Source organism: Rhinopithecus roxellana, chromosome 20 (assembly GCF_007565055.1).
Source record: "Rhinopithecus roxellana isolate Shanxi Qingling chromosome 20, ASM756505v1, whole genome shotgun sequence".
Classification (NCBI taxonomy): domain Eukaryota; kingdom Metazoa; phylum Chordata; class Mammalia; order Primates; family Cercopithecidae; genus Rhinopithecus; species Rhinopithecus roxellana.
Genome location: NC_044568.1, coordinates 41,966,321 through 41,994,035, shown reverse-complemented (window position 1 = coordinate 41,994,035; position 27,715 = coordinate 41,966,321). Strand labels below are relative to the sequence as shown.

The 27,715-nt window shown below is 55.4% G+C and overlaps 1 protein-coding gene across 2 annotated transcripts; it reads right to left on the bottom strand.

Annotated features, from left to right (window-relative positions):
• Positions 1 to 3,328: 3,328 nt before the first annotated feature.
• Positions 3,329 to 26,830, bottom strand: CCDC102A (coiled-coil domain containing 102A). 2 transcript variants are annotated; one of them, XM_030924294.1, is made up of 9 exons: positions 26,257 to 26,830; positions 18,317 to 19,048; positions 16,318 to 16,544; positions 12,169 to 12,277; positions 9,803 to 9,919; positions 9,245 to 9,454; positions 7,475 to 7,645; positions 6,521 to 6,624; positions 3,329 to 3,992 (listed from the first exon to the last, which is right to left on the bottom strand). In XM_030924294.1, exons 2-9 carry the CDS (start codon positions 18,899 to 18,901, stop codon positions 3,863 to 3,865), a joined length of 1,653 nt encoding a protein of 550 aa, XP_030780154.1. In that variant the 5' UTR covers positions 18,902 to 19,048; positions 26,257 to 26,830; the 3' UTR covers positions 3,329 to 3,862. The 2 variants fall into 2 exon arrangements, with proteins under 2 accessions (XP_030780154.1, XP_030780155.1); XM_030924295.1 differs by lacking the exon at positions 26,257 to 26,830 and adding an exon at positions 19,925 to 19,981.
• Positions 26,831 to 27,715: the final 885 nt, after the last annotated feature.

Sequence of the window (27,715 nt, the reverse complement as noted above, 5' to 3'; positions counted from 1 at the left end):
GTGACCAGGAACCTGTAAGGGATCTGAGCCCGTGAGTGACATGTGCCCTTGGCCTGACTACCCTTCATGCTGGCGGGCTCAGCGCCTCCCCTCTCTCTGTTTCCTTACTTGTTCAGAGAAACTGGACTAAGCCTGAGGAAAATCTTCAAATGTCTCCAGGAGTGGGGCAGTAATTTAAATGAGTGAGGGCGGTGCCGGGGAAGGCTGCAGGGAGTAATGGGGACTGCAGTGCCTAGGGTGCCCGTGTCCCACCCCAGGGAGCAGCCTCCTCTCAGCCCAGCAGCTGTAGCCATGTGGGAGTGAGTCCAGGCTGGTCAGAGATGCTAACTTCTCAAGAGAGGGAAACCCACGCCTTTGTGGGAAAACCTCCATTACTAATGTTAGCAACGCATTAAATATATATATATATATATATTTTGAGACGGAGTCTCGCTCTGTCACCCAAGCTGGAGTGCACTGGCCAGATCTCAGCTCACTGCAAGCTCCGCCTCCCGGGTTCACGCCATTCTCCTGCCTCAGCCTCCCGAGTAGCTGGGACTACAGGCACCCACCACCTCGCCCGGCTAGTTTTTTGTATTTTTTAGTAGAGACGGGGTTTCACCGTGTTAGCCAGGATGGTCTCAATCTCCTGACCTCGTGATCTGCCTGCCTCGGCCTCCCAAAGTGCTGGGATTACAGGCTTGAGCCACCGCGCCCGGCCTAAATATTTTTTTAAAGTATCACGTGTGGCAAAGCTAATGCTTCTGTTGGCAGCAGCCACCATGACCACTAGGTGACTTTCTCTGCAGGTAAGCTGGGGAGCCACAGAAGGGTTGTGAGCAGAAGCAGCACGCGTTCCAGGCTGGGACCATCTCCAAGCCCTATCTACAACCGTCCCTCCCCTCCCGAGGCCTGTTTTCCTGTGTACCATGGAGGAGCCAGACCCTCTCCTTGCTGACATTCTTAGGAGCAGTCTGCCTGGAAGATAGGAGCTGTAACGAGGCCCTGGCTCAGTGCTATCTCACAAGAGGTGCCAGGGAGTCTGGGGGAGCCTGGCCGCACCAGACGGGGTCTGCTCTGTGTCTGGGAATGGCAGGTCCAGCAGGTCTAGCCGGAGGTGGCTCTTAGAGCTAGTGTCAGTGAGGGCCTGGCTCCTGCCTCCTAGCTCTTCAGGGTCAAAGGGCAGCACTTTCAGCCTTTTCTGGGACCAACTTCCTATTTGGGAGAGAAAGCAGACAGATCACTGGCAGGAAATGACCTTCTTCCCAAAGCCCTGTTTTCCACTGGCGCTGACTTTCCACTGGCCACAAACGGAGAGTCCCCGTGGTTGTCTCATGCAGCCCCTCCATCCTCCTCAGAGCCCAGGGGCCTCTTTGCCATGGCAGCAAACCCACCTCGCTAACATAATTAATTTAGTCTTGGCAACGGACAATTTTTCAGTGCCCGTATTTATTAGCGCCCAGCTGGGCTCCTGGGTCTGCCTCTCCCCTCTTTGCAGTCCCCAGGTCTCCTGGTGACCCTGAGACCCAGCACCAGGTGTCCCTGGTGCTCTGAGCACTGTGGCCTCAGGACTCCCTCTTAACTAGGCCACGCCAAGAGAGAAAATCATTTAGTGCAGCTCTCCCACCCCGAGCAGGTGGCCCCTTCATCATCTGAATTTAACTCCTCTTTGGTGCCAGGCTGGAGCCTTAGCCTCTCCTTGCACACCCCTAAACACAGGGAGCTCACCACCTTCTTTATGCTAGAATAATTCTGGCAACGCTTCCTTCTGCAGAAAGGAGGCCTGGGTACTGAGAGTTTAACTAAAGGGTCCTATCAAAAGAGCAGATGCCCTGAAAGCCACCTAGACTGAGAAAGATCAAAAGTGTATACTGGCCGGGCGCGGTGGCTCAAGCCTGTAATCCCAGCACTTTGGGAGGCCGAGACGGGTGGATCACGAGGTCAGGAGATCGAGACCATCCTGGCTAACACGGTGAAACCCCGTCTCTACTAAAAATACAAAAAAACTAGCCGGGCGAGGTGGCGGGGCCTGTAGTCCCAGCTACTCCGGAGGCTGAGGCAGGAGAATGGCGTGAACCTGCGAGGCGGAGCTTGCAGTGAGCTGAGATCCGGCCACTGCACTCTAGCCCGGGAAACAGAGCAAGACTCCGTCTCAAAAAAAAAAAAAAAAAAGTGTATACTACTGTGTTTCTTTCTTTCTGAGACGGAGTCTTGCTCTGTTGCTCAGGCTGGAGGGCAGTGGTGCGATCTCAGCTCCCTGCAAACTCTGCCTCCCGAGTTCAAGTGATTCTTCTGCCTCAGCCTCCCAAGTAGCTGGGATTATAGGCGCCTGCCACCATGCCTGACTAATTTTTGTATTTTTAGTAGCGACGGGGTTTCACCATGTTGGCCAGGCTGGTCCTGAACTCCTGACTTCAGGTGATCCACCTGCCTCAGCCTCCCAAAGTGCTAGGATTACAGGTGTGAGCCACCATGCCTGACCTGCTACCGTGTTTGTAATCACTGTTTCCATCAGATTTAACATAAATCTGCTGGTTATGGAAGGTGTAGGAATTAAATACGAAAAATAAAGCCGCCTGTAATTTCGCTACCTAGGGCAGGGCTGGGGAAAAAAAGAAAAGGGTTATTTACTGTGTCCACACCTACCTCTAGGTAAACTTCCATCAATCACCTGAACTTCATCCCCTGCGCCCATCTGGCAAATTCCTCCTCTCCAGGGAAAACCTTTAGGTATTTAATATAGCTAACCTTTACTGAGCTCTGGGTTAACCTATCTAATTCTTGTGACAGCTCTGAGGCATCTTACAAATGAAAAAACTGAGGCTCAGAGAGGGCAAGTAGCTTCCCAGAGGTTGCACAACTAATAAGGGGCAGAGACATGAATCCATCGGGTGCCGGAACTGAAGTCTCTAGAGTAGACACGCACTGTACTTTCTTCCTCCTCACCACAGGAGTGGATACTAGTCTGCTCAGCAGCTCAGATGATCGTTTATTCATTCTTTGCGGGGTTTTTTTGAGACCGAGTCTTGCTCTGTTGCCTAGGCTGGAATGCAATGGTGTGATCTTGGCTCACTGCAACCTCCACCTCCTGGCTTCAAGCGATTCTCCTGCCTCAGCCGCCTGAATAGCTGAGATTACAGGCGACTGCCATCACACCTGGTTCATTTTTGTGTGTGTGTGTGCTTTTTGTTTTTTTTCATTTTTGTGTTTTTAGTAAAGACGCGGTTTGGCCATGTTGCCCAGGCTGGTCTCGAACTCCAGGGCTCAAGTGATTTACCTGCCTTGGATTCCAAAGTGCTGGGATTACAGGTGTGAGCCACCGTGCCTGGCCTCATTCATTCATTCTTTCTTCTTCACATTCACTCATTTATTAAGTTACTTGACATTCCTGAGCTCTGGTTCAGTGTCAGGTGCAGGCCGATGCCGTCCCCCACACCCCCCGCCCACATCCGCCACACTTTCAGATGCCCCAAGAACTTGAACTTCATTTATTACAAAGAACTGGGTTCACTGCATTGTATGATGAACAGCGAAGCCTAGAGAGGCAGCCCAGGCTGGGGCTCCAACAACCTCCCCCAACATGCCCAGCCCTGCATGAAGTCCTGGGTGGGTGAGGTCATCTGGACTGGGCCTTGGAGTTGTCCTGTATTTATAAAACCAAATGAGTCCAAAGACTCCTGGATATATATATATATGACATAGGCTTCCTTTCCACAGGGCGTTTGTAGGTGGGACTGTTGACACCATCCCTGGGAGAGAAGAAAGTCGGCTGTGGCAGGGACTGGTCCCAGAGTGAGCCTAGGTGCTGCATCAGTTTGAGTGGCTGGTTAGCCTGGACCCTGGGCAGGTGTGGGACGGCCCATCCTGCCAGCCACAGGAAGCTCTAGGCCACCTGGATTTGCAAGTCCTCGTCCTCGTCCAGGTCGCTGGCTCCATCACCGGCCTCCTCGGTGCCAAAGCGAGCACTGCGGATCTTCCCGAAGAGGGGAGCGTTCTGCTGCTGCCTGCGGAGCCTGCGGGGTTGGGGTGACAGGAGGTTAGAGCAGCATGGCCGGCAGTCCTCCGATAAGGTGGCTGCAGCTGGTGCAGCAGCAGTTAAGCCTTCCCTGATGCTTTCCCTGCTGTCTCATCTCCTGTCATCTCCTTATATGACAGAGGTGCCATTATCACCCCCATTTTATAAGCAAGGAAACCGAGGCACAGAAAGGTGAAGTCATTCGCTCAAAGTCACATAGATGGTGGGGAGTGGGGCAGAGCTCTGAACTGAAGTGGGTGGTGCCAGAGCGGCTGGACAGTTAGAGAAGTGAAGGAGCCGGCTCAAGGTCATGCTGCGGGATTTGAACCCAAGCCTGGCTCTCAGAGCACAGGCAGCAGAGTTGGGTGGTGGCGACGGTGGGGGTGGGCTGAGCCCTCTACATTCCCAGTGTCAGTGAGAAAGGGCTCAGCCCCAGTTCCTCCTCACATTAAAATTCCTAAAGTCAAAATTTACGAGCAAAACTTTGACTCTTAAGAAGAGCTGGTGAAGGAAATGCCGATCCCTCCCCCCACCCCCCAGCAAAGTGGCCACCCTGGCTGCATCTTACTGGAAGGCATGAATTATTAACACGCAAGGGAGGGGCACAGGCGGGGGCCTCCATTACTGCACAGTGATTTAGTGAGCTGTCCCCGGAACATTAAAGCACAAAAAGTTGGAAAATAAAACGACACAGCGGTCCTGGGTGGCCCCACCCTCCCGGATGGAAGCACTTGAGAGGCCCAGCAGAGCCTGCCTGCCCACTTCTGGAGTTTATGGCTCCTGAACGATGTGACCCAGACTGCGGGAAAGCCCCAAGGCTAAGTGGGCTTTTGAAGGGTGTGTCCTGCGGGGTCAGAGTGGGCAGAGCCAGCCAGGCATGGGTCCCGACTTGGACCCATGCCTGGGCCCCTGCACAACACTTTATGGGCATCATCCCAGGCGGGTGGGGAAATCGAGGCTCAGTTTACCATGGGACAACAGCTGTTAAGTCTCTGCAGCCCATACTCTAAGCCACAAGATCTCAGCAAACAGCAGCATATAGTAAATGCTCAGTAAATAAGGGCTTGGATGGTTGATGGCCAGGGGCGATTCTGCCTGGCCACCCACGAACTGTGTGGCCATGGAAAGACTTACCCTCTTGGGCCTTAGTTTCCTCATCTGCCACCCCCCTAGGAAAAAACATCTTTCCTTTCTCTCATAGAAGCAGCGTGATGCTGAAGCACAATATGTAATCCAAATATAAGCCCCTCCCCAGCAGTAGTCGTAACAATAGTAATAGCAGCAGCTGCTGACAATTACTCAGCATTTATTATGTGCCAGGTGTTTTCCTTTCTCTCTCTCTCTCTGACAGGATCTCACTCTGTCTCCCAGGTTGGAATGCAGTGGTGTCATCACAGCTCACTACAGCTATGAACTCCTGAGCTCAAGTGACCCTCCTGCCTTGGTCTCCCAAGTAGGTGGAACTACAGGCACACACCACCATGCCTGGCTAAGTTTTGTATTTTTTTGTAGACATGGGGTCTTGCTATGTTGCCCAGGGGTCTCGAACTCCTAGTCTCAAGCAATCCTCTTGCCCTCGCCTCCCAAACTATTGGGATTACAGGTGTGAGCTACCATGCCTTGTCTCCAGGTACTTTCGTAAGAATGGATCAGCTCATTTAATGCTCACAACAATCAAGAGCTAAGAACTATCACCATCCCCATTTTACAGATGAAGAAACTGACACAGGTTAAATAAGTGTCCCAACGCCACACAACTGCTAATGCTGAGCCAGGCTTCACACCATTCAGGCAGTCTGGCTGCAGAACCGGGCACCCTCTATTCCACGAAAGATGAGAATGCAAGTAAATGCATTCTCAGGGCCCGGCACAGGTCAATGCTGTGATCCGGCACAGGTCAATGCTGTGGCTCCAAAGCTCCTTGGGCCTCCCAGCTGTGAAGCGGGAGGGACCTGGACTGAAGTTTTCTGATATTGTCTGGCTCTGTGATTCACAGAGTGCTGGGAAGGAGACAGGGCTGGGGGAGGGAGGCAGAGCGTGCTGGGTGGGGCCTGTTGGCAGTGGAGGGGATCCAGGCCTGGGGCCCCTCCATGATTCCCTGCTTGCCAGTCTCTCAGATCCCTGATGTCCTGGTGTCACCTGGGCCCAGTAACCCTGAGGACTGCTTATTCTTCTTGTCCGTGACTCTGGAGCCCTGCTGGCCCCACCCACTGCCCCCCCACCCCCTACCCCCGCCTTGGGCCTGACCTCTCCAGCCCACCCTTCCGGCCCTTACTCCGCCCACCAGCCCTCCCACTAGAGGAGACAATTCCAGGGCCTGCAGCTGGCCTGACTTCCTGCACCCCCTGCCCTGGTTTCCTGGCTCTGGCCCTTCCTGCCCAGAGGGGAAAGGATTCTGGCTCCAGGCACCTGGATCTCTTCCTGCTCTGTCTCTCCCTCCAGCCTTGGTTTGGGCTCCATCCCTGACTGGAGGGTTCCCTGGCTGGAAGTCTCTGCCCTGTTTTTTGTTCCCTGCCCGGGGCCCACCTGGACTGCAGGTGCTCCAGTTGCACTTGCAGGTTCTCGCTCTGCTCCGTCTGCTCGTCCAGCGACCGCTGCAGCTTACGTGCCTGGTTGTGGGCCTCGTCCAGCTGTGGGGGGGTGAGCAGGGCCGAGAGCATGAGGGTCACCCAGGGCTGGGCAAGGCCGGCCACCCGCCCAGGGACAACCACTCCTACCGCTGTTCCCTGGGAAGGTGCTCCTCCCAGAGCGTTTGCTCCTTGAGGCCTAGGCTAAGGTTTACCTCTTCCAGAAAAGCACCCCTTCGGTTCCTCTCCATCCCCTTTGCCTCCTCTTGCACATCTACCCATCCTCCCAAGCCCTGCACTACTGATGCAGCCATCTACCTCCTATCCTTCTGTCCCCATCAGTCTGTCCATCTGACCATTCGTCCAGGGAGATATTCATCTGCCCATGGAGACAGTCACCCATCACTCCCCATCCATTCATCTAATCTGCTGCCCATCCAGCATGCCTAGCCAGGCCTTCCTGCTCTCCCGGACACACCGATCTTCCCATCAACCTGGCCTTTCTCCCTCTCCATTCGTTCTTCCACCCACTGACCCAGTCAGCTGTCCATCCGTTTGTCCACTGTCTACCCATCCAGCCATCATCTGTTCATACATCCATTGGAACCACCCATCCATCCGCCCGCCCTGCCTCTCTCTCCCATTCATCCATCCACTCATTCCTTCACTATCGGTTCATCCATGCACACATCCATCTTGTCTTCTGTTCATTTTTCTTCCCATCTTCCCACCCACATGTCTGTCCTGCCATCCATTCATCACACACCTACCCACTCTACCCTGGGCACCTCCTGAGAGCCAGGCTTGTGCCCGGCACCAGGGGCTGACAATGGAGAGGCCAGGAGGGCCCTGCGGCCCCCCACTCCTCCCTGGCGGAGGTCTGTGGCTGTCCCTGCCCCTCCATGGTCCTCACCTCGTCCTCAGCCTGGGCCAGCTCCTTCTTGAGCTCCTCCACCCTCAGCCGCAGCTTCTTCACCTCGGCCTCGTGCTGCTCCACCCGCCGGTTGGCATGTGCCAGCTCTGCCACCTTCTCCTGGAACTGCTTCTTCAGCTTGCCATGCACATGCTTCAAGTCTGCCAGCTCCTGCAGGGCACAGGGATGGGGTGGGAGGGAGGGGGGATCAGTATCAGCCTGGGCGCCATGCCAGGGAGTCCCATGAGGTCAGGCAGTTCTAGGGATGCTGGGTGTCTCTCCTTCCCAGAATCTCTCCATCTGCTGTCTGAAATATCAGCATTAGAGGTTTGGCTGAGAAGCCAGAGGCTGGAGGTGCCTTCTAGGGAGGTGAGAAGGCTGTGTGGGTGGAACCTGTGGCTCCAGTTTGGATGTGTAACTTTCAGATGCTACTGGATCTGCCCTGGAGCTGTTGGAGCAGAACTGGGGTTTCTGGGGAAGGATGAGGTCTGGAGTCTTCAGGGGCATATACATGGCATTGAAAGCCCTGGGTTGGGAATGAGCTAGGCTGGGGAGTGGGTGGGTGTCTCAGAGCCCAGAGTGGTTGGGGAGAGGAAGGGCAGCCAGCAAAAGAGGTGCCCACTCCGGAGCTCTGTGAGTTCTCCAAGTCTCAGTTTCCATATCTGTAAAATGGCAATAGGCATTGCCTGAAGGTCTCTCGAGTCCATCCTTTTTGTTCCATCTCTAACGACTGCAACCTGGTCCAGGTCTCCTCCCTCTCTTGCTGCCCAGGGAACGTCAACAGCTTCCCCCCAGCCTATATTCCCATCCTCTGTCCACACAGCCTGCTCACACTTTCCTCCTGCTTTAAACTCTCTCGAGGAGGCCCACCACTCCTGCCTCATCTACCACATCCCCCTGCTCACTCCCCTCCAGCACACTGGCCTTGTTCCTCCAAAGCTCTGTGTCTCTTTCACCACAGACGTTTATTCATGTTAGTCCTAACTTCTCTCCATCCCCTCCCCTAAATCCACACACTACCAGTCAACAGCTGCTTTTCCTAGAAAACTCAGTTTATTTATTATTATTTTTTTGAGATGGAGTTTCTCTCTGTCATCCAGGCTGGGGTGCAGTGGTGCAATCTTAGCTCAGTGCAACCTCCGCCTCCTGGTTTCAAGAGATTCTCCTGCCTTAGCCACCCAAGTCGCTGGGATTACAAGCGCCTACCACAATGCTCAGCTAATTTTTGTATTTTTAGTAGAGATGGGGTTTCACCATGTTAGCCAGACTGGTCCCAAACTGCTGACCTCAGGTGATCCACCCGCCCCAGCCTCCCAAAGTGCTGAGATTACAGGTGTGTGCCACTGCGCCCAGCTGAGAACTCAGTTTAAAATGTCACTGCCTCCAGGAGATATTTCCAGGACTGTGGGCCTAAGCCAGGTCTCCTGGTATCCCTTCTTCTTGCTGGTGACCATGACGCTGTGTGATTGGCATGAATCTGTGTGACAGAGAGAGCCACGTACACATCCCCCAAGTGAGCCTTCAGCTCCATGAGGGGGAGAGAGGACGCCACATCTGTCTGCTCAGTGCTGTGTCCCTGGCACCTAGAGTGGAGCCTGGCACACAGTAAGTGCTCAATGAATGTGGCTACTATAATTACCAACTGGTCTAGCACACAAGGTGCTCAATACATGCAGGTACCATAATTATCACCAGGCCTGACACATAGTAGGGAGGCTAGGCTCTGGGAGGTGGCGGCCCCAGCACTGGTCACTCCACTCCTTGCCCCACCTTGTTCTTCTCGAAAAGCGAGGCCTGGCTGGCCCTCAGGTCACAGTCCAGTGCGCTGGCTGTCTGCCGCCGCCGCCGGGCCAGCGCCTCCTCCAGGTCCCCGACCTGTGCCCGCAGCTTCTTGTTCTCCCGCTCAAGGCCCAGTTTCTCTGTCTCTAGCCGCTCCCGGCGGCCCCACTCCGCGGCGTTTTCGGCCTGCAGCCGCTCCATCTGCAGCAGGGCAGGGCAGAGTGAGGACTCCCAGGGGAGGGGGCATGCAGGGCCTGAGCTGGATGCCCCCACCACCTCCTGGAGCCATTTTTGGCTCCAGGAAGCAGATCCAGCTGCACTGGCTATAATTAAGCTGGGCTCATTTCATGGTGTACAGGATGTGAGAGTGCTTCTGGCCTCTGTGTGGGAGAGAGGCCTGCCTCTTGCAGATCAGGACACCCTTGGATGTGGCTGGCCCCCCTCAGAGCATAGGCCTGGCCCCTGCCCTTTTCCCAGTGACCTGCTGATGGAGGCAGGGCCCCAGGACCCCTAAACCCAAGTCCTCCGGGGTCCCATCCATGGCCTCACCTCGCCCCTCAGCTCGGCCATCTTCCGGTCCATGCTGGAGCGTGCACCGAGCTCATCCTCCAGGTCCTCAGACATGCGGCCCAGTTCATCCTGGTGCGCCTCCTTCAGGATGCTGAGCTGCAAGGATAAGGCCCCACCTGGTCATGAGAACCACCAGGATACAGCCTGGAACCAGCTCCGGGGGTGGGCACCAGTGCAGGAGTGCTCAGCGCAGAGCCTGAGGTGGTACCCAAATGGGGCAGGCACCAAGTATTCCAAACAGACCTCGAATCTGACCACTTCCGCTCCTCCCAATGTCTCTCCTCCTCATTACTGTCTAGCCTCCCAGTGTCTACTCCTGGTCCTTCTCTGTCAACCCATTTTCCACAACAGCAGCCCAGAGGGAGCTTTTAACAAAGATGAATACAATCATACCACCCTCTTCCCACAAAGCCTCTGATGGCTCCCAGGTGTCTTAGGGTAAAGTCCAGCTCCTCTCTACGCTCACAAAGCCCTGCACGATTGGGTGCCTACCTGCCACTCTCCCCTTAGTTCACTGTACTCCAGGCACCATGGACTCCTTTCTACTCCTCAGACACACCAAGTTCCTGCCCACCACAGGGCCTTTGCACATGCGTGGAACATTCTTTCTGAGACACTTCATAGGACTGATTTTTCTTATTCTCAGGCCTTGACCTAAAGGCCCCCTCCTTAGGGATGCCTCCTCTGTCCACCTGGCTTGGAGGAGGGGCCTCCTCATCCCACTCCCCACTGGAAAGCTAGCCTGGGAGGACGGGGAGCTTGTGTGTCTGGTCCACCTTTGTGTCGTTGTATGGCCTGGGGACAGGGCTGCCCTCAGTGTACAGTGACTGATTCCAACACTGCTCTGCACACAGATGCATGAGAATTGCTTAGCATGCATTTAAGACAGTAACATTTCTTGCGGTATACAGCAAACCCCAACAAACTGCTGCTCCCTGCAACACATGGATGAGTTTTCAACACACAGTGTTGAGGGAGAAACGCCACATACAAAAGAGAACCTTTATAATTTTCTACTAAATTGTACATTTGTGTTTCATTTGGTTTTCTTCAAATGATTATACTTCATAATTTGAAAAGAAGAAAAAACAGGGTCCTGGACCCAACCCTGAAAGGTGCTGATTCAGGAGGGTGGAGGTGAGGTCTGGGAATCTGTGTTTTAGGAGATTTCCTAAGAGATTCTCATATAAGACCAGTCTCATTCCCCTCCAGGACAGTTTCAGACTCTAAAGGTCTGTGATCCTCCCAGCTGCTAGAAACCGACTGATCCAGTGCGGCGTTCCGTGGGTGGCTGCGCCCTCTGGTGGCCACTGAGGCCTGCACAGGAGGCAGTCCTGGCAACTCAGCCTGCTCTGAGCCCCTATACTGCAGTGGTGGATTCCCTTCTCTGTAGCCTCGGTTTCCCCATCTGTAAGGTGGGGACACGAGGACCCAGCTCCCTGGACTGCTATGAGGCTTCAGTGGCACCTAGTACAGATAGGAACCCAATGAACGCCACATCCAGACTCTTCCTCTTCATCTTGGTCTACAAGGCCCCCTCCTGCGGCCTTGCCTCTCACTTCCTGCTCTCCAGACACTTGGCCCTCCCTGTTTCCCGCACGTGCTGGGCTAGTTGCTGCCTCAGGACTTTTGCATCGCTGTGCCTTCTGCCAGGAACACTCTCCCCTGTATCTTCTCAAGGACAGCTTCCTCTAGCCCCTTTAGGTCTTGCCTCAAATGCCACCTTCTTAGGCCTTTCCTGACTTACCACCCCATCTCTCTCATTCTGTTTTTAATGTTTCATAACTCATGAATCTGCCTGGTGACTGTCGGTCTCCCCTGCCCACAGCCCCCACAAAGTGAGCTCCTGAAGGCAGGGACCGTGCCTGCCCAACACTCAGAACAACTCAGAATTAAATAAATAAATAAATAAACAAATAAATAAATAAATAAATAAATAAGGCTAGGCACAGTGGCTCACACCTGTAATCCCAGCACTTTGGAGGCTGAGGCAGAAGGATCACTTGGGTTCAGGAGTTTGAGACCAGCCTGGCCAACATGGTGAAACTAAAAATACAAAAATTAGCCGGGCGTGGTTGTGGGCGCCTGTAATCCCAGCTATTCGGGAAGCTGAGGCTTGAGAATCACTTGAACCTAGGAGGTGGAGGTTGCAGTGAGCTGAGATCACACCACCGCACTCTAGCCTAGGCGACAGAGTGAGACTCTGTCTCAAAAAAAAAAAAAAAAAAAAAAAGAATGACTGTCAGATGAATTAATGAATGAATTCTCTCTTCTATTTCCACTACTGAAATTCAACAGTGTGATCCTGCCACCTCCAGGAAGCCCCTCTGGTCTCCAAGACTCACCTGCTTGAGCATCTCCTGCTTGGTCTTGCTCAGCTCCTCATACTTGATCTTCCACTGGCTGAGCTCTCCCTCTAGCTTCTCAATGTTCCTGCTCAATGCCAGTTTATCCCTAGGGAAGGGACAGACACAGGGGTGAGCCCACCAAGGCCCTCTGCTTGGAGTCCTCACCAAGGGTGGCCCTGCCATGTACCCTCTGCACTTGTTGAGCCCAAGTCCAAAATCCTTGCCTTGGTATTTGGGCCCAGGCACCCTATGTGGCTACAAGCACCCTGGCTTTGCAGTTCTCCTGGAACTGCATTCCCTATCCAAGTGCAAGTGCCCTGCTCACATTGCGGGGAGGTGGTTGGGGTTCCAGAGCACTGAGCATCCCCGGGCAAGAACCTCTCTCCTGCTGTACTCCAGGCTCATCTGAAAATGGCTCCAGGAGGTGGCAGCCCCAGCACTGGCCACTCCACTCCTTGCCCCACCTTGTTCTTCTCGAAGAGCTGTCAAAGACCACCCTGCTCCTGTCTGTTTTGTAGACTCTGTTCCCTGCAAGGCTTGGTCTGAACACATGGTTCTGCAAATAGAAACACTGGAAAACACTGTCCAGTGACCCAGAGAGAGGGTCCTCTCTTGCCATCGTCACTGTGTGGGATCCCTAACCCATAACCGCCACCCTGCCTTGATCTTGAATGAGGCACTGTAGGTAACAAGCATGATGCCTGGCCCTGGGAGAGTAGGTGCTCACCAATGGCTGAGCTCAGCATCACCTTCCAGCACACTGCCCTTCATAACCCCACACCACACTGGCCTCTCTGAGAGTGGAAAACTCCATGCCTCCAACATGGGGTTCCCAGAGGGGACATCACCCTGTAGGAGGCATGTTGAAAACCCATGGGGACATTTTTGGCTATCCCAGTGATTAGGGGTCATTTAGTGGGCGGGGGCCAGGGTGCCTGACTCCCTGCAATGCCCTGGGCGTTCTGCCCATCAGGATGCATTCTGCATCCTACTGAATGCACGCACAGCCCACTGGACATTGCTGGGGGTGGAGATGAGCTGAGCCTAGAGCCTCACTCTGATTTACATTGAAACAGAAAGTAATTTTTATACTAACATACGCTGAATTTTCTAGGAATGGAATCACTGTATAAACTAAGGGAAGACTGCACTTTTCTTTGTTTTTAGAGACAGGATCTGGCTCTGCATTCCAGAGACTGGAGTGCAGATCACAGCTCACTCCCTGGAACCGCACTCCCTACCCAAGGGCAAGTGCCCAGCTCATACTGTGGGGAGGGGGTCAAGGCTCCAGAGCACTGGGCATGTCTGGGCAAGTACCTCCCTCCCGCTCTACCCCAGGTTCATCTGTCGAAGACCACCCTGTTCCTGTCTGTTCACAGCTCACTGCAACCCTGAACTCCTGGGCTCAAGCGATCCTGCCACCTCGAGCTCCCAAAGTACTGGGATTACAGGCATGAGCCACTGTGCCTGGCTGCACTTTTCTTTGTTCAGAACTTTACCAAAGGTTGTTCATCTCTCAAGAAACCTCATCATCACAGTGACACTACTTGTGTCTTTGAGTTGCTAACTCTGCACACCTGCATGAGCCGCCTTTGTAGCGGTCCTGCGAGGTGACTTAAATGCGCAGATACATGTAAGCCTTCAACACAGCACCTGACTCGGAGCATGTGCTATGTGTTTGCTGTTGTAACTATGGTCACTATCATCCCATTTAAAGACACCCACTCTGACCACTTCATCATTTCTTCTGGAGGAGCTAGCCCAAGCCCTTCCATATCACAACATATGTATTTTAAGTTACTTTCAGGCTGGGTGCAGTGACTCATACTGTAATCCTAGCACTTTGGGAGGCCAAGGCAGGTGGACTGCCTGAGCTCAGGAGTTCAAGAGCAGCCTGGGCAACAAGGTGAAACTCTGTCTCTACTAAAAATACAAAAAATTAGCTGGGTGTGGTGGTGTGTGCCTGTAGTCCTAGCTACTCAGGAGGCTGATGCATGAGAATTGCTTGAATCAGGGAGACAGAGATTGTAGTGAGCTGAGATAGCGCCACCGTACTCCAGACTGGGCAACAGAATGAGACTCTGTCTCCAAAAAAAAAAGTTACTTTCACTTCTACTTTATATTTCAGTTAGTGCACTAGGTTGATTTTTTTGCTTGTTTGGCTTAAACAGTCAAAATTTATTCTCTCATATTTCTAGAGGCTAGAAGTCCAAGATCTAGTTATTGGCAGGGCTGGTTCTCTGAGGGCTGCGAGAAAGAATCTGTTCCATGCCTCTCCCCCAGCTTCTGGCAGTTTGCTGGCCATCTTTGGTATTCCTTGACCAAAGATGCAACGATGTCCACAGAAGCACCATCCTGATCTCTGCCTACATCTTCACAGAGGCATTATACTGAATTTTTTTTTTGAGACAGTGTCTCTCTCTGTCACCTAGGCTGGAGGGTACTGGTGCAATCATACAATCACAGCTCCCTCAGCCTCGATCTCCTGGGCTCGAGCGATCCTCCCGCCTCAGCCTTCCAAGTAGCTGGGACTACAGTGGCACAGCACCATTCCCAGCTAATTTTTTTTTTTTTCTTTTTTTGTAGGCCGGGAACAATGGCTCATGCCTGTATTCCCAGCACTATGGGAAGCTGAGGTGGGTGGATTACCTGAGGTCAGGAGTTCGAGACCAGTCTGGCCAACATGGTAAAACTCTATCTGTACTAAAAATACAAAAATTAGCCAGGTCTGGTGGCACATGCCTGTAATCCCAGCTACTCGGGAGGCTGAGGCAAAAGAATCACTTGAACATGGGAGGCAGAGGTTACAGTGAGCCGAGACTGTGCTACTGTACTCCAGCCTGGGCGACAGAGTAAGGCTCTGTCTTTTTTTGTAGAGACAGGGTCTTGCTGTGTGGCCCAGGCTGGTCTCAAGCAATTCTCCTGCCTTGGAATCCCAAAGTGCTAAGATTACAGGCATGAGTCACTGCACCTGGCCATTATATTGATTTTTTTAAAAAGGGGTATGTAGGTAGGTTATGCTATTGATGTATTTAATTTCTGGACAGAAAAACTGCAGAATATTCATTATCATCAAGCTCGTGCCCTCTAAACTGCCCTGATCAAGGTCACTGGTTACCTCCACATTCTAAATCCAATGGTCAGGGCTCAGCCCTGTTCTTACTGATCACTCTGTCCTGTGGGAAACTGTTTCTTGTGGTTCCCCTTCCCCAGCCCGGCTTCCTTCTCTTGTCTCCTCTGCTGTTTCCCTTTCCTCTAACAGACCTCTAAACTTGGTACTTCAGGGCTGGATCCTCTGACCTCTTCCCTATCCATACTCACTCCTTGGCCCTTGGCCAGGCTCATGTTTTTTTTTTTTTTTTTTTTTTTTTGATACAGAATCTTGCTCTGTCGCCCAGGCTGGAGTGCAGTGGCACAATTCTGGCTCACTGCAACCTCCACCTCCCGGCTTCAAGCAATTCTTCTGCCTCAGCCTCCTGAGTAGCTGGTATTACAGGTGCCTGCCACCATGCCTGGCTAACTTTTGCATTTTTAGTAGAAATGGGGTTTCACCACGTTGGTCAGGTGGGTCTCGAACTCCTGACCTCAAGTGATCTGCCCACCTCAGCCTCCCAAAGTGCTGGGATTACAGGCGTGAGCCACCGCACCCGGCCCAGCTCATGGCTTTCAATGTCATCTCTTCACTGGTGACTCTTGCATTTTTACCTCCAGCACAGGCCCGTCTCATGAACTCCAGACTCATTCACTTCCCCAGCTGCCTCCCTGCCATCTCAAACTCACAGGTACAAAACCAAGGTCCCAGCTGCAACCTACCAACTTCCCTGTCTCCATTCCCTGCTTTTACCCTGCCCACAGCCCTCTCCCCCAGCTAGAAAGTAAGTTTCAGGAAGGCAAGGGCTTCTATCTTATTTATGGCTGTATCCTCAGGGCTGCGCACAGTGCCTGGTCCAGAACAGGTGCCCAGTAACGTATTATTTGAATGAATAAATAAAAACTTGCATTGAGTCCTCGTGTGGAACACCACTGCTCTACAGTTCCAAGACATAGCCTAAACACTACCTGTCATCTTCGCGAGTCTAATGTTCTGTCATTCTGAGGGTGCTCACCTGGCCCTGCCCCTGCCCCCTCCTGCCTCCCATGACTCACTCTCGCTCCTTGAGCAGCACCTTCTGGGACTCATCCAGTCGTAGCCGCAGGGCAGTCAACTTGGAGGCCTCCTCCTCCATGGTAGCTGTGTCCTCCCAGGGCAGCCGGCTCCGCTCCTGGCGGCCTGAGCTGCCCCGTGGGCCCCCGGCCCCCACGCTGCGTGCCTCCCAGCAGTCCTCAGACTCCTCCGGCATGCTCTTCAGCAGGCTCTCCACCAGCTCCAGTTCCTGTGGGGACCAAGGTGGAGGCTGGAGCAGTGGCCGCCAAGCCAGGCCCTGGGTCTGAGATCAGCTTGATGGGTAATCTTGGGCAAGTCACACAGTGTCTTTGGGCCTCAGTTTCTTCTTCTGCTGCCTGCCTCTCCAGCTCTGGAGAAGGAAGACACGCCCTGCTCTGGGCCTCCCCCTTCACCTCCTGGAGCTGCAGAATGTCAGCCGCCATGGTTCCCTGTATCCTAGAAGATTCCCCAGGAGAGATGGTGAGCTCCCTGTCACTGGAAGTATGCAAACCTATAGTGGGGCACTGATGGGAACAAATGTTGAAGCAGGAATTCCTGTCATGGCTTAAGCCTAGATTCCTTCCAAAGGAAATCCAGCTCTAAGATCCTGTTTTTTTAGGGGCAAACAGTAAGGCATGGGGAGACTGGTGACATGGGCAAGCAGTGCCTGTGAGGAGAGCCAGCTCTCAGACAGGAAGCAGTGAGAAACTATAAACCCAGGGCCGAGACCCCTTCCTCCCTGCCATCCTCTCCTTCTTCTTTGCCCCTGCCATCCCCAAGGCCTGTCTCTGACACAAAGCCACAAGGACCACAGCCCCTGTTCCAGCTTCTCCCACAGCCTTTCCAGATGAGTCCAGGCCAACCTCTTCCTGGCCCGGCCCTCGGTTTCTCTAGCTGGACTGGAGTGGTGGTCCTGAGGACTCCCCGAGGAGTGAGAGCTACTCTTCTGTATCTCAGATTATCCAGGTAGGAGTGGCAACTGGTTCAAAGCCCCATTTTACGAATGGGGAACAGGGAGAGATAGGACTTGTTCTGGAACACAGCATGAAGAGGCTGGGCTGGAGGACAGACTGCAAGCCTAGGGCTCCTGCGACTGCCCACAGCCCTCTGGCCTGTGACGGACAACTGAAACAAGGATAGGACAGGAACAGCATTGTGCACAGTGAATACCACCTCCAAACACCAGGTCGCCCCAGGAAAGAGGGGACTTCAGCCACAGGAGGCAGCAGTGCCCGAGCTAGCCTACGGGGTGGAGGGGGCTGGGCAGGAGAGAGGAGGGGGCAGTCTTATCTGGAAGAGTTGGCCTGTCCAGGGACTGAGCTGGGGACAGAGCTGGGGAGCTGAGCTTGGACCCTGCCCCTAGGTGGTTTTCTGGTAACAGGCCTGCTGGCTCAGGAGAGGGTGCCCTCTGCAGCAGTATAATCATATTTCACTGCAACCTCGACCTCCTGGGCTCAAGGGATCCTCCTGCCACAGTCACAGCCTCCCAAGTAGCTGGTACTCCAGGTACGAGTCACGTCGTCCTGCCCTCCTAGCACTTTTCAACGCTAATTCCTACTCATCATTCTAGTCTCAGCTTGAATGTGACCTCTTCCAGGAAAGCTTCTGTGAGGCCTGCGTCAGGGACCTCCTCTGTGATCCCAGTGCCCTGATTTCCCCCACCGCTCAGCTCTGATTGAATCAATGGATTCAGCTCTGCTACGAATCAGCTAACTTCCATGCAAGCTGCTGGATCCCTCTCCTGCTCAAAGGGGATGATTCCTTGGTTCTGTTGACTTATCGGGTATGGGAGTGGAGGGATCACAGAACTTGGGATTCTCCACCCTGAGGTCTCCGGAAGGAAGATGATGTGAGGCCCCGCAAGGGTAGAACCCAACCCGGAGAAGTGAAACCTCCAGGAGACCAGGCCTTTACTACCTTGTTTCTGAGCCCAGCAGCTCAGGCCAATCGGCCCCGCCCACTTCGAGACTGGGGCGCGAACGCCCCGCCCGTGCCGCGCACCTGGCTGCTTGGCGGCCTCTCGGATCCGATGTCACGCACTGGCTCGCGCTCCGCCTCGGGCTCGGGGCCGTCGCGCATCTGGTCGGCGACGCCCCGGGCGCCCCTCAGCCGCGCCAGCTCGCGGCCCCGTGCCTCGCACTCGCCCTGTGCCTCCTGGCGCTCGCGCCGTGCGCCCGCCAGCTCTTTGGTGAGCGCGTCCAGGCGCTGGCGCAGCTGGCGCACCTCCTCGCGCGCGCGGTTGCGCTCAGCGCGCACCTTGCTCCACTTCTCGCGCCAATTGGCAGTGCAGTCCGACCACCAGCGCATGGTCTTCTCCATCTGCGCCGCCCGCGCCCGCGCCTCCTCCAGCTCGCGCAGCCGCAGCTCCTCGCGGCTCTCCCAGTCGCCGTCGGCCAGCAGCGCGGGCGCTGGGGGCAGGGGCAGCGCGGGGGACGGCCCGGGCGAGGGCGTGCCGCTGGGCGGCGTGGGCGGCAGGGAGTCGGCAGGCCCCATGCGCTCCGGCGACGGGCTGCCCAGGATGGTCAGGAGGCTACCCTTGGACAGCTGCGGGGATTCGGCCAGCCGGGGGCTGGGCCCGTGGCTCATGGTGCGGCCGGGCGGGCCCTGGGCTCGAACTCGCGGCCGGGCTCAGGGGCGGCTCCGGGGACGCGCGGTGGACGCGATACCACTGTGCATGATGGCGCCGTGCCCCGTTTCTCTCCGGGCCACAGGGCGGAGGACGCCTCCTCGGACCTGCGGGAGAACGCAACCGTTATTGGACTGACCACCGTCAGTCTGGAAGATCAGCCGCGCTAAGGGCCAGGCGGAGAGAACAGAACGGCCAAGGTGGGAGGAGTGAGTTCTGTTCCAGGAGAGTCCCAATGAGGCAGGATTGGTGGAGCAAGGGCCCGTAAAGGCCTCCTCAGTGGCCTCCAGACTCCCGTTCCAATCCCTTCACCTAGCGGTGCTGACCTGAAACCTTGATCTGTTCTTTATCATCCAGGTCCCATCTCGCACACTGATGGCTTACACTATACTACTATCCCACTTCCGCACGGGACCCACGCAGGGGCACTGGGCTGGTGCCAGGAGTCCGCTCCCTGCCTCTTCCTGCACTGGGCTAACTCTTCTTATCTTTAAAATTCTTCTGAGATATCACCTCCTCCTGGAAGCCCTCCGGGAGCACCTCAGGCCAGGTCCATCAGCCCCTTATGTGTCTCCATCACTGCACTAACTTACCCTGTCATTTATGTGTCTGCTCTGTACCCTTAACCCAAGGCTGTGAGAGTTTGCTGTGGTCCGGGACTGGGTCGTGGCCACTGTTTTAGTCCCAACACGATGACAATGATATTTGTGGAGGGCAGGCCACAAGCCAGGCATTGTGCCCAGGGCTTTAGGTGAACGATCTCATTTATTCCTTAAAGAGTGGAGGTGAGGAAAATGATTACCTCCATTTATGGTATCTGAGTCCAAATTCAAACTCTAGTAAGGATTTGCTGAATGAATGCACGCGCTGGGTATGATGATGGAAATAAACCAGTCCTCAGATGGCAGGGGCTTCTGAGAGTACAGCAGGATGTTCCCTCCCCTTCTCTGCCGGAACCACCCCTCCCTGACACCCTGACTCACTGCAAACATCTCTCTTCTTCTCTGTGTCTCACTTCAGCCTCCCCATCGCTCAGCAATGGGCTCTGCCATGTATGGGCCATGCGTCTGCCTTAAAATAAATGAGAGGCATGTCCTTCTCTGTCCCCAGTCTGACCCAGTCTCCCTCCATTGTGGCCTCTGCTGACTGCCACCCACCAATAGCCCCTTGGGACATCACACCTTTCCATCCCCATTAGGCAGAGAGCCCTGGTCCACAGATCTTCACACCTGCCCCTAAGACCCACCCTTTCTGAGTGATCAGTGCACTGTCGGTGGGACTCTCAGCACTGGCTGTCCCCAAGGCTGCCTGGCAGCCCTCTGTGTGCCCTCTCCACCCTCTTCCAATCTCTAACCCACCTCATTCTTGGCAGATGATCTAACGTCATGGTTTGCAGTGAAAAAGGAAGCTGTCAAGCCCCACGGCCCCCTCCTCTCTGCCCCTGAGAGGACAGAAGGGTTCTCCTTGAGCCGAAGGCCCCCCTCCTGCCTGTCCCACCCTAGCCAGTGATGTCCTCTCCAGGGGCCTTACCCCTGCTGAAGTGTCTCCTGACACCTTCTTCTCCCCTCCCCCGGCTCCTCCCTTTTAAGGCCCTTCCAAAATGGTCCACAGTTACTGTCTCCACTCCATCTACCTCCTTGGCGCTCTGTCACCCAGCCACCTATGGCAGGCTGGTCTCCAGTCCCCTGTGACGGTGTCCCCTGTGGACCTACCATGCCACCTGCTTCCCTGCCTCACTTGCTTCCACGCCTTCCTCTCCAGGTTTCCCCCCTCCTCTCCAGCTGCTCATCAGCCTCCCAGGTGGACCCCCTGGGCTTAACCCTCGAGTGCTGCTGTCATCCAGCCTGGGCCCCCTTCTCCTCTCACGCTATCCCTGCCCGAGCCATTTCGCTATGTCCTCAACCCCAAGTTCTCTCCAGCCCAAGTTGCCCTCAGAGCCTGCCATACCTCCATCCAGATGCCTGATAGATGACTCAGGCTCGTCTTGGTCAAAATGGAACTTGCTGCCTCCATTCCCCCCGTGACCAGCTCCTTCTGTGTGCTCCTCCAGGAGAAGGCACTTCCTCACTCCTTACAGCTGTGGGGGCCCCTGAAATCTGCCTTCTCTCCTCCCCCACCCACCGCCAAACCTTGTCAGTCTGTCTGCCTTGCAACTACCTTCCATCCACCTTCTTTGTCCACAGTCACTAACCTGTCAGGGTCCACACCACCTTCACTCACCTGGGCAACAGTACCCACACCCACCTCCCTGCCCATCATGCACTTTTGCCTCCTTCAAATCCGTTCTCAAAAGCAACAGCCAGAGTTGCTTATAAGAACCTGACCACTCTGGTGGTCACCCCTTGTGTCATTACCAATACCGATTCCTCCCTAGCCTCAATTCTAAGCTTACTCCTAGGATTCAACTCCAAATACTCTCCAATCCCAGCAAGGAGCCACAAGCCACTGAACCCACCACTGCACTGCCCACCCCCCATGTCCCTCTCCTTCCCAGCTCACCTTCTGTGCTCCTAATCTCTCCCTTGCCAGCACCCTCCATGCCCTAGGCCCCTCCTGTTGTGGACTGTCCCAGCAAACGCCAACCCTGTTCCCTCCACTGCTTTGCCTGCTCTTACCTTCAACTGTGGAGCCAGGCATTGGAGATTTACACCACGACGTGGAGCAATATTTTTTTTTTTTTTTTTGAGACGGAGTCTGGCTCTGTCGCCCAGGCTGGAGTGCAGTGGCGTGATCTCGGCTCACTGCAAGCTCCGCCTCCCGGGTTCACGCCATTCGTGGAGCAGTATTTTTAAAAATTCATGACCTTTTGTCAAGGTTCCTCCGTGCTGCTCAGAGACCCCACTGCATTTCTCTAGGCCATTTGCTGTTCGTTTATTGTCTGTCTGCCTTTACCATGCATGAGGTCTAGGCCCAGCTCTGACACCAACCTCATGTAAGCCACTGTCCCTTTCTGGGCTTCAGTTTCCCTATGTGTAGAAGGGAAGACGTGTGCGAGAGACCACTGCTTCATCAGGGTATCCTTCAAACTCACCCGGACACTTGGCCCCATACCTGAGAGAGTCATGTTTGGTAGGTGTGGAGCTGAGAAGTTGCATTTTAATTGTTTGGGGTATTTGAGTATTGCTTTCTTACTACCCACAGTTCCATAAACACAACGTGTACATCCTGACCCTGATAACATCTGTGTCACGCACCCAGATACAGCCATACAGATCCAGGCACTGACACCCAGGGAGATCCCTAGCAGCCTGTGCCTCTGTGACTCAGTCTCTCCACCTGTGCAGTGAGCTCGCTGGCCTTGATGCCTGTGTATGTTCACAAACATCTGTGCACACACAGACATGCAATCCCATGCACAGATGCAAAGACCCAGGGGCAGACACACATATGCTCAGATGGACCGACAGGCACACACAACTACACGGGTGCATGGAGAGACATTCGCCTGTAGACACAGACACACCTGAAGACACACACATGCCAGCACACTGACACACAGGTACAAGGACATGCAAGGAGACATGCTTATCCCCAAGAGAAGCAGATACACACACACACACACATGCAGACACACACACTCCTCATTTTCCTGGCCTAGCTCCACCTAGAGAAGCTCTTGGAAAAGAAAAACAATGTGAGAGGCTTCGGGGGAAGGGAGGAGGAGGAGGAGGAAACTCAAGTGCCAGCCAGCAGCTGTGCTGGGTATGGGGGCCTGGGCCCTGTTGGCTGGGCCCTTCCCGCAGCCCCTGAACTAGGAGCCTGGCAGGGAGGGGGTCATTGCCACATCGTCCCTGCCTCTGGGAGCTGCCAGGCCTGGCACAGGGCTTGGCCCGGAGAGGGCCACCGGCTCCTTCCAGGAATCCAAGCCTGTTGCGCAGGGCCAGGGCAGGCACCACCCAGGCCCCTAATGGCTTCCAGGCACCCATGCTAAAGGCAGAGATGGGGGATCTGCGTCCTGGCCAGGCCCCCTTCTAGGAGAAAGGAGGAGAAAGAGGCACAGCAGGGCAGGGAAGTTTTGCAACAGCACTCCCACCTTTGTACTTCAGGCCCAGGGTCCCCTGGAGCGGGTGTGTGGGAAGGGGTGGGGTCAGGGTCCTCAGGAGTTTTCTGGAGAAGCCAACCCCGCCCCCAGCACACCAGGAATCCTGCACTCCCACATAGACCCAAGGGCAGCCAGACCCTGGCTAGCAACACCTCCCCCCATCCCTCCCCACTCATACAGCACAGCCCTGGGGACACACACTCACATACAGCCCCAGTAACGCACACACTCACACACACAGCCCTGGGGACCCGCATTCACACACAGCCCCAGTAACGCTCACACTCACACATGGCCCCAGGGACCCGCACGCTCACACACACATAGCCCCGGTAATGCACACACTCACATGCAGCCCCAGTAACACGTGCACACTCACACTCACACACAGCCCCAGTAACGCACACACTCACTGAGGGGCAGCGGCAGCACAGAGCATGGCTCACAGTCATGGAGATGCCCCAGCTGCCCTGCCCACCTCTTCCAGCAGGCTCAGTGCCCTCTTCCCATGAGGTATGTATGTGTGTGGGGTGGGGCCTCCTGTTCCCTTGGCATCACTGCTCCACCAAGGGGCAGGTCACAGTGGGACCAGCCACCACAGGTCCCAGGGAGCCTTTCCTATCCCACCCTCTCTTGTCCTGCCTCCCAACAGCCAGACGGGTCTATTACTGCTTTAAGTCTCTGCGTTTGTATTCCAAATGCCCCTGTCCCAGACTCCAGAACCCCCACCCATCTTCAAGTTCAGCTGCCACCAACTCCAGGAAATGCCTTGATCTCCCCAACCACCCCCCAACCTGGGGAGCACAGCCCTACAACCTCCCACAGCCAGGCCTCGCCAGCTGCCATCTCCTGGCAGTACAGGCTTCCCCCATCCAGATGGGACACTTGTGCCACTTAGAGCTTCTAGGACAGGCCCCACAGATACTAACTGATTAATGCTAGCTGGTGGGCTGGAGAGCAGAAGACTGAATTATGACCTTACATCCCCTTAGCTGGGCAGCAGAGCTGAGTAGGAACCAGGGCTCCTGAACCCCAGCCCCACAGCTGTGCTCACTGGTAGCTCACTCCAGGACAGAAACAGGAATATTTTGGTCTGACACTTGCTCCAGGCTAGGCCCTCATCAGCCCTGCCCACAGAAAGTGACCAGTGGTTCCTGTTGCTTGTGAACTTGTCTGGAATATCTCTCCTTCCTTCATCAGCAAACTCCTACACATCCTTCAAAACCCACCTCCAGTGTCCCCTCCCCTGGGAAGCCTTCTCTAACCTCTGCACAGAGTATGCTCCCAAAGCATCAGGCACCTTCCTGTTCTACAGCAAAGGCCTCACTTTGAAGTCCACAAGTGAGGGCATCAGCACAGGGCCCAGCATACAGCAGATGCATGATGGATGGAAGGTACCCCTAAGAAGGTAGTACCACTCTTAGGGGTACCCTTGTGACCATGCAGAGTTTGGGAAGGTTGAGTCATCCTAAGGATCAGGAGTCAGTCTGTGGCCAGGCTCTGAGACAGGTAGGTATCTGAGCCTGTCTGTGGCCATGGTCGGAGTAAGAGGTCATCTCACCGCCAGGTCAGCTGTCCCACCTTTTACCTGGGGAAGCCTAATTGACCCAGAGGGAAACAACGTTGTGTTTTGTCCTCGGAATGTTTGGATGGGTTTCTCCATATCCAGTGAGAAGAATGAGTAATGCCAAGGCCTGGACAGGGGCCAGCTGAAGGGATGGGAAGCCCAGTGGCCCAACCCCTTCCCCCAGGTCTGAAACCCTGTAGATCCTCCCAGGGCCTTTCAGGTAGGGCCCTGGGACAAGCCCATGGCCACAGGCCTGGCTGCGGACAGAAAGCAGAGCCCAGTGGGAAACCACAGAGGACAGCCTGATTGAATAAGTGCAGGGCCCAAGGCTGGTCAGCCCACAGACTGCGGGCACCTGTCCCTGTGACCTGCTGCCCAGGCTCCAGCTGCAGGACCTCTTGGGGGAGCTGGCTGGTGGGGAAGGAAGGGATGGGGGCTAGGCCTCCAGGCTGGACCTGAGCCCGGGGATAGGCACCCCTGGTCTGTTCCCAGGTACCCCCATCTTAGACTGAGGAGCCACAGAGACAGCCTGAATCACTGATTTGAACTCCTTTCTTTACAGATGGACCAACTGAGGCCCAGAGGTACAGCTACGTGTCTGTGTCCACACCGTAGACCAGCAGAAAGGCCAGGGTAGGGAGCTGGAGACGGGATGCTTCCTCTCCTGGGTCTTGACCACCTGAGGGGCACAGTGCCCACCTACACGATGTGGGTCCTACACGACGAGGGGCACAGTGCCCACCTACACAGAGCACCTACACGATGGGGTCAGCAGGCATCAGGCGAAGTGGATACGCACAGCTGGATGGCGGGGTGAATCTTCACGGGAGCCAACCCCGACCCCAGCCCCAGCCCTCTCGGCAACACCGTGAACTTGTCACTCTTGTACAGCAGACATCCCACTAGTCCCAGCTCCGTCACTGATATGCTGTGTGATATCTGCAAGTCTCTGCCCTCTCTGGGCCTCAGTTTGCCTACCTACAGGATGGGGAGAGGCACTAAAAAGATTCCTGAACACTCTTAACAGGTGGGCAGACCTCGCCAACCCAAATCAATCCAACCCCCACAAAAGCCCTGACAGAGCGGGGGTGGGGAGGTAGACACCACCCCCACTTAAGGTAGAGAAACTGAAGACCCAGCCCTGTGTCGCCTTAGTCCTCACTTAGTCGCCCCCTCCTAGGACGCCGGCCCTGCTAGCCGCCCCACTCCCCCTAGCGGCGGGCGGAGGGTGGAGGTGGTTCCCGGCCCGTGCGGCGCGGTCCCGCCCACCCCACCGCAAGGCCCCCATTGGCAGCCGCCGCGGCTCTGGGCAGGGCACCGTGTTCTGATTGGTCAGTGCTGCCCGTCCATCCCGCATTCGCCATGGCGACCACGTTGGGTCCCCCGGGAGAGTTCCAAATTCCGTCCCCGCCCGCCGCCCCCTCCCGTCCGGCCCTGGCCGCGGGATTCCGGAGGCGCCTCCCCTCCCCCATCTCCCCGCGGCCCCTCCCCACTGGAGACCTGGGGTTCCAGGGGGTGAGGGAGTCCGAGGAGGGGTCTAGAAAGTTCTGCTCTGAGTTCGGGGGTTGCCGCGGGCGCCCCGACTGTGTCTGCTCCTCCAGCACACCCCACAACTTAACCCCTTCTTTCCCGCGGAAGGCGCGCGGCCTGGAGCAAGTTCCCGGGCCGCCGTGGCCTGCCGCCCCCGCCCTGCCGCCCCCGCTTACCTCGGGCCGAGACCTGCGGGTTCCGGACGTCCGAGCCGCCGTGGCTGGGTGGAGCGGGCACAGTGCAGCGGCGACCGCCGCTGGAGGGGCCGAGGGAGGGCCGCGGAGTCTCCTCCTCCCTCCTGGGGGGAGGGGAAGCAGGGGGAGCGGCGGGGCCCCCGAGGCGGTCGCAGGCTGCGGCCCCGCTGTGACCCCGGCCCGCCGAGCTGCTGGGATGGGGGCTCCAGCCTAACTTCGGGGCGAGGGGTGCGGGCCGGGGCGGTGGGCTCTGCTGCAAAGCTGGCCGGACCCCGATGGAGGCCCCACCCCCGTGAGGGGCCGAGAGTGGGGGGGCTCGGCTTTCTTGGTTCAGGTTTCCTCAGCGCCAACTAGGTACGAGGCGCCCCCCGCAGAAACGGGCACCGCGGGTCCCGGCTCGGCACGTGGAGCGAGCTTACCAAGTCTTCACTGTTGTTACTTCCATTCTTCCCTGGGCCAGCTCTGTCACCGAGTGGACGTGGGCCAACAAGTCTGTGCCCATCGGGCCTCAGTTTCTCCTTCTGTACAACAAAAGGGTTGACGAAAGCAGCCTCGCGCTTAAGAGGTGGGGGGCGCCGGGAGCGCTCGGCCCGGCGGGCAGAGACTTTTCTTCGCATTGCGATGGTGGTTGGCAGGCCCTGGGGAATTACGGTAATGCACCTTCGTGGGCGCCCGTATGTTTTGGGGTAGGGTGTTTGTGATCTTGGCTGGAAAGCGGGGACAGGCGTCTGGAGGACTCCCCACCACATCCTGTACCCTGGAAGGCCCCCGAGATGAATCTATTTAAAAGAAGACCAAAAATTCACCAAGACGGTGGAGAAAAGCCAGCCTGATTGGGATTTTACCTAGAAAAAGAAGCTAAATATTACAAAGATAAGTTAGTTTTACCCCATAATTAACAGAGTTTAGATTATGATTGCAACCACACACGCCTTAGAATGAACCAGGAATGAATCAAATATTAACACTGGAAGTCTTTTTTCTTGTAGTAGTTGAGTATGTAGCATCCTTCCCTTCTGATTTGGTTTTTGCAGTAAGAGAGTCATTTTTGCAAAAATATTTGAAAGCTTCCTCAAACTCTAGGATCACTCTGAATCCTTTGATAGTCCAGTGGTTTTTTTCAGGTCTGGGTCACTTCCCTTGCAGACGTTCCCTTTCTCTGTGGGCAGCAGCTGTTCCATTTCTCCTGCATTGCTTCCACCAACTTCATGAAATCCCACACTTTGCAAGACTGGTAGTTTCACTTGTCGATTCATTTGCTTTGTATTTGTTCTGCATGGCTGAATGTTGACAGCGTCTGTTCACCAGCCAGAGACAGATAGAGGATGTATGCAGTCTGAGTACTCAGAGGACAAGGGCATCCACATTTTACAGCTGGGGAAGTGAAGGCTCAGAGAGGCTCTTGGCTCAGACTTGCACAGGGTCCTACAGTCAGTAACAG

Excerpts from the sequence above, each read along its gene's own strand:
- CCDC102A (XM_030924294.1), bottom strand. The coding sequence starts at position 18,901 with ATGAGCCACGGGCCCAGCCCCCGGCTGGCCGAATCCCCGCAGCTGTCC. Across the intron at positions 9,920-12,168 it reads AGCAGGAGATGCTCAAGCAG|CTCAGCATCCTGAAGGAGGC; the intron begins GTGAGTCTTGGA and ends TTATCCTTGCAG. Across the intron at positions 7,646-9,244 it reads CGCTTTTCGAGAAGAACAAG|GAGCTGGCAGACTTGAAGCA; the intron begins GTGGGGCAAGGA and ends TGTGCCCTGCAG.